Source organism: Solanum verrucosum, unplaced genomic scaffold, assembly GCF_900185275.1.
Source record: "Solanum verrucosum unplaced genomic scaffold, falcon-dt-bn FXZP01000022.1, whole genome shotgun sequence".
NCBI lineage: Eukaryota > Viridiplantae > Streptophyta > Magnoliopsida > Solanales > Solanaceae > Solanum > Solanum verrucosum.
This window is the reverse complement of record NW_026020086.1, coordinates 1,294,806-1,300,335: the sequence shown is the minus strand read 5'-3', so window position 1 is coordinate 1,300,335 and position 5,530 is coordinate 1,294,806. Positions and strand designations below refer to the sequence as shown.

The 5,530-nt window shown below is 29.1% G+C and overlaps 1 protein-coding gene across 1 annotated transcript; it reads left to right on the top strand.

The window, feature by feature from the left end:
• Nucleotides 1-522: 522 nt before the first annotated feature.
• Nucleotides 523-3,798, top strand: LOC125824586 (heptahelical transmembrane protein 1-like). The gene is made up of 4 exons (XM_049503990.1): nt 523-929; nt 1,317-1,409; nt 2,332-2,389; nt 2,858-3,798. The coding sequence occupies exons 1-4, from the start codon at nt 640-642 to the stop codon at nt 3,527-3,529; spliced, it is 1,113 nt and encodes a 370-aa protein (XP_049359947.1). The 5' UTR covers nt 523-639; the 3' UTR covers nt 3,530-3,798.
• The last annotated feature ends 1,732 nt before the right edge of the window (nt 3,799-5,530 follow it).

Sequence of the window (5,530 nt, the reverse complement as noted above, 5' to 3'; positions counted from 1 at the left end):
CCACCCCAACTATTTAATTTTTACATAACTCGAAGCATGTACAAGATCACGTACGCATTATATATATATATATATATATATATATCGAAAGAAATCTCCTTGGTTCACTTTATTTGTTGTTTTTATTAATAATAACTAGTTTAAAATAGTTTTCATTTTAGAAAATCATCAAGATATAATTAATTAATTACTTTCTATGTTTCAAAATAAGCGTCATTTTAACTTTTTTCACCCCATTAAGAAAAATCTAGATGCCACAAACAATAACAAGATCAACATATCCAGTGAAATTCCACAAAAGATTTTATATTATGAACGACTCTGTTGAAGATCGAACCCAAAATCTAGATGCCACGCGTACCAAACTTATTTATTTTTTAAAAAGTTGTGTGTGTTGGGGTGGAGGTGGAAAAATAACATGTCAAAGAAGTTATTGATGACCTAACTATTAAAAGTATTAGAAGTCAAAAAAAAAAAAAAAAAAACTCTATAAATACTCTATTCCTCCTCCTTACATTTTTCAACATAACACTAAAAACCTTCACTTATTTACTCAACCAAACACACCTTCAAAAAACCAAAAGAAAACAAAGATTTTTTTTTCCCTTTTCTATAATTCCACATTGATTTAAAGAAGGAATGATCAAAAGCTCTAAAGGGTCTATTTGGAAGAGAAAAAATATGAATCAAGAAAAGGAAAATGACAAAAATATTGCAAACAAAAGTTGCAAGAAGAATTTTGAGAAAATAACAAAGAAAGGGGAAAATTATAATAATGATAATAATTACCCTTTGGTTTGTTATGAAGAATTACCAGGATATATGAAGGATAATGAATTTATTCTCAATTATTATAGAGCTAATTGGCCTATTAAACAAGCTCTTTTAAGCATTTTTCGTTGGCATAATGAAACTCTTAATGTTTGGACGTAAGTATTTTATCTTATCTCTCATTACATTTCAACATATTTTTTTTATTTCCGATGACACGAGCTAAAACTTTGAGTTTATAAATTCTAAATTCTAAAAAATACAGCTCTATGTTCTTGATAAGTTAGTTATACGTGTTAAGTGGATTTTTGCACCAAAACTATTAGGTTTTGTTCATGGGTGGAGCTACGTAGAGTCGAGGGATTCATCTGAATCTTTTTTGACAAAAAACTACACAGTTTATATATGATTAAAATTACTTATTATGTATATATAGAGAGTAGATTTGAACCCCCTTCAACTTCTTCATAGGTTTATTTCTTTATTTTCGGTTTATTTCTCCTAATTTAGAGAAAACTAAACTTTTTTAAAATTCTATTTTGCAGGCATTTACTTGGATTTATTCTATTTGTGGCACTAACCTTATCAAATGTAGTGCAAGTGCCTCAACTCTCTGATTTCATGACTATGTTTATTTGGTAAGTCACCTAAATTATATTATCTAATATTTATATTGAGATCTGACAAAATTTCAATTTGTGTCGCAAAATCTTATATTAGAACAAAACACTTGATATATAATAATAAAGATGATTTTATATGCAGATTTTGAACCGAAAAACTCATTATTCCTTAAGTGACTTAAAAGAGATAAACTTTTAAGTGTTAGTATTACTTTGAGGCAAGATAAAATAAAGTTAGGTCACCTGACTATTAATTTTTTTTTAGCTAATTTCCCAACAAAATAATAAGTCAAGTATTTCCTACTATTAAATTTCAAAACTAGTATGAAAAGTCAATTTTTATTTTTAAATTTTTTATTTAAAAAAAAAGCTGAATTATTTTGTAGAGATAATCCTAGTGACAGCTAAAAAGACACTTTTAAAAGGGGTCCATTTTAATTACTATCTGAAAAGTTGGTTGATTGAATAGTAGTTTAATTTTAGCATATGCTTTTATGGTGTTGTTGGCCATCAAACTTCCAACTACATTCCATAAATACGTCCCCCCTATTTTTTTTTATTTATATATAAAAACAAAATAATAATAGTTTAGTTCTATGATTCATTAAAGTCATAAGAGTCACAACCTCCAACAATTTTTTTTGGGAATTTATGTCAATTCCGAAAGTAGAAAGAAGAAAAACAAAAAAATAATAATTTAATTTTATCTTAAGATTAGGGTAGGAAGGTCGAAAACTAGGTCAGAAGAGTCGTACGTAGTAGAGTCTTATCTTATTTTTAGTTAGTATTCACACAACATCTTCAATTTTTCTTCTATTTTTACTACTATACGTGACTTGTTTTGTATTGTTCATCTTGCTATTTTGCTGTCATTATTTCCTTTTAAATCTATTATGATTGTATGATAAAAATATTAAATTTTGGTTCAAATTCGCAGGAACTTTCCCATGAGTGGTGATGCAAATGTCTCTAACAATTCAAAGGAATTTTTCCAAGTGAGTCACTTTCCAAATTGTTTTTAAACAAATCAATTTCATTTTCTTGAATTCTAATTAAGGAAGAAAAAAATAACATGAAACATAAATATAAATAATAATAATAAAAAAAGTTATAACATGTTAAGTTACATTTTCAATAATTTTAATTTATTTATATCGACAATATATATAAACTAGGAAAATTGACATAACTACCCGTTTGCATAATGTATAAATATATATTATATATATATTTGTCCAGTAACTATAATCATTTTTGGTCAAGCGTCCAAATATATTAAGAAAAAAGTCAGTAAAATTAACTTAAATGGTTGTCCGCCAAAAAACAGTTGATAGATATGTAATATATGTATTATTAATGTATAATACATGTAATTTCGCTAACGAGCTATAAATATTTTTGGTCGATCGAGCAAATGTATATATAACTTTCCATAATATAAACCTTTTTTTTTCTTCTTTCAGGGTCCATCTAGACTAATTGATCACTTACAATTGGATAACATGATGTCAACAAAGAGTATACAAAGTGAAACAACATGGCCATTTTATGTATTCTTAGTTGGTTCAATGTTTTGTCTACTTTCAAGTAGCATTTGTCACCTCTTTTGTTGCCATTCACACAAGCTAAACATCCTTTTGTTGAGAATGGATTATGTTGGAATCACAGTCATGATAATCACCTCATTCTTCCCACCAATTTACTACATTTTTCAATGTTCACCACATTGGCAAATTGTATACCTAGGTGGTATCACAATCATGGGAATTTGCACCATCATCACCCTCCTATCCCCTGTGTTTTCGACAGGGAAGTATCGATCGTTCCGTGCTGTTCTGTTCATGTCTATGGGATTCTTTGGCCTGATACCTGCAGTCCACGCAGTAGTACTGAATTGGGACGAACCAGAAAGGAATGTCACGCTAGCGTATGAATTGGCAATGGCATTATCTTATTTAATCGGGACTATGTTTTATATTGCGCGGATCCCGGAGAGATGGAAACCTGGATTTTTTGACCTAGCTGGTCATAGTCATCAAATATTTCATGTATTTGTGATTTTAGGTGCATTGTCACACTATGGTGCTGCACTAGTGTTCTTGGAATATAGGAGTCGATTGAGCTGTGACACATAATAAATTACAATATACTATGATTTAATTTTATCAAAGGAAAAAAAAAGAATATGGTTATCATACTTTATTTTTTATTTGTATTTCTTTTTAAAAAAATATTTGATGTAAGGCATTGCATTGTGTAATACATGGTGTGAAGGTTCTTTTTTTTTTTTTTTTTTTATCTTTTTAGATGTAGGAAAAATCATTCATTTGTTATTTATATTATGTAATGAACTTCTAATGTATACAATTTCAAGATGAATTGAAGATTAAGATTTTTTTAGTGATTGTCACTATTTTTTTATTTATTTTTTACTATTCCATTTGAAGAAATATTAAAGTAAGAATACATATAATCATATTTTTGGGCTTTGATATGTTTTGTACAAATATGGACCAATATTTTGTCAAATGGGCTAACTCATTATGTTTTAATAAGTTCATAAACTTAATTTATGCCTCGAGATATAAGTTATGTCTCAAAGTATGAGTTCATTTTTAATATATCATGACTTAAAAAAATCATACTACTGAATTTATATTCTGAGGCACAAATTATGCTTACCTAACCTATGCCCCAAGGTATAAGTTATGTCTACTGAACTTATGCCTCATGCAAAATTTCCTAAAAAACTTGTTTTGTGAATTAATTAGATAGTACTAAAATGCCTTATAAAAAACATTCTCTAAGAAGATTTGTCTTATGAAAATAGGTCATAGTTAAAAATACTTTGATCCACATTTTTTTTATTAGAGGGTAATAGGGAAAAATTTAAAGACTACCCCCGAAATAGAAATAATCTGTAAAAAAAAAAAAGTTCAACTAGTGCCACTGAATTAAAAAAAAAGTATATAAAATTCCAAATACATGAAAAATAGCTAGGGCAAAAGTATAAAAAAAATTAATAATTTTGATCCCTCAATTGTTACACTCTTACTCTTGAAAGAGATGTAGAAAAAGCTCCAAGTAAGTGGAGTTTGAAACAGTTACTATAGCACTAAGAAATTGATGATGAAGTTCGTCGCTAAATAGCTCATAAATAATAATTTATTTTTAATAATCCGTCGCTAAATGTATTTCTTTGAATACAAATTACAATAGTAATTATCTATTTCCTATAAGAAGACCATAAGATGTTAAAGCAATCACACCTCAAACTCCACATAGTTTCATTTCTCAAGGAACCTCTTCTATAGAACTAACTAGTAATTTTTGGTTCCTTAACATTTCTTCGGAAGCAGTCTTTTTTGCCTTCACGAGATAGTAATAAGATGTGAATACACTCTATTCTCTTTAGATTTTTTTCCATTTATAGAATTTCACCAAATATGATGTTATAACATTTCTCCCTAAAAGGGAATTTCAACAAAGAACAAGTCTATTCACTTGGATCATAAAGTCTATAGAAAATGTGTGGCCCAATTAAAATCAGATTAAAGCCCATAATGGCCCATTGACAGCCCTCATCCAATAGATCTTATATATGGGCAAACAACACAAATTTAACTAGTTTAAGAGTAAATTGCTTTTCTTTAAGCGAGTTTTCAATATTTTGAATCCTACCAGAGCTTGAACTTCGGATACATGGATCAAAATTATGTGTAATTTATTCTAGATACACCGTATCCAAGTGAATTCGCATGTATCTGACTCTCTTGCTCGTCTGTCTTCCTATGTATTTGTATTTTAGAATATATGCGATATCGCAAATACATATATCTAGTGTGATTCGCATGAATCCGAAATGCATTAACTATCTCGTTCGCCTCCCTTTTATCTTGCTCGCCCCTATCCTTCTCTCGCTTGCCTCTCTCCCTATTTCAGTGTAGCCGATAGCAAAATACACTCACACACACATTTCCTTTTATACTCTCTCTCTCTTCTTCTTTTTCTCAAGAAAGATGGAAAAAATAATCGGGTCGGGTCGTGAAGGTCCATGTCCAACAGGATCCGACCCATTTCTTGCCCTACCAAATTAATCAGACCAATTCTCTTTCTCTTCATTTTTTTTCCTCTCT

Excerpts from the sequence above, each read along its gene's own strand:
- LOC125824586 (XM_049503990.1), top strand. The coding sequence starts at position 640 with ATGATCAAAAGCTCTAAAGGGTCTATTTGGAAGAGAAAAAATATGAAT. Across the intron at positions 930-1,316 it reads GAAACTCTTAATGTTTGGAC|GCATTTACTTGGATTTATTC; the intron begins GTAAGTATTTTA and ends TCTATTTTGCAG. Across the intron at positions 2,390-2,857 it reads ATTCAAAGGAATTTTTCCAA|GGTCCATCTAGACTAATTGA; the intron begins GTGAGTCACTTT and ends TTCTTCTTTCAG.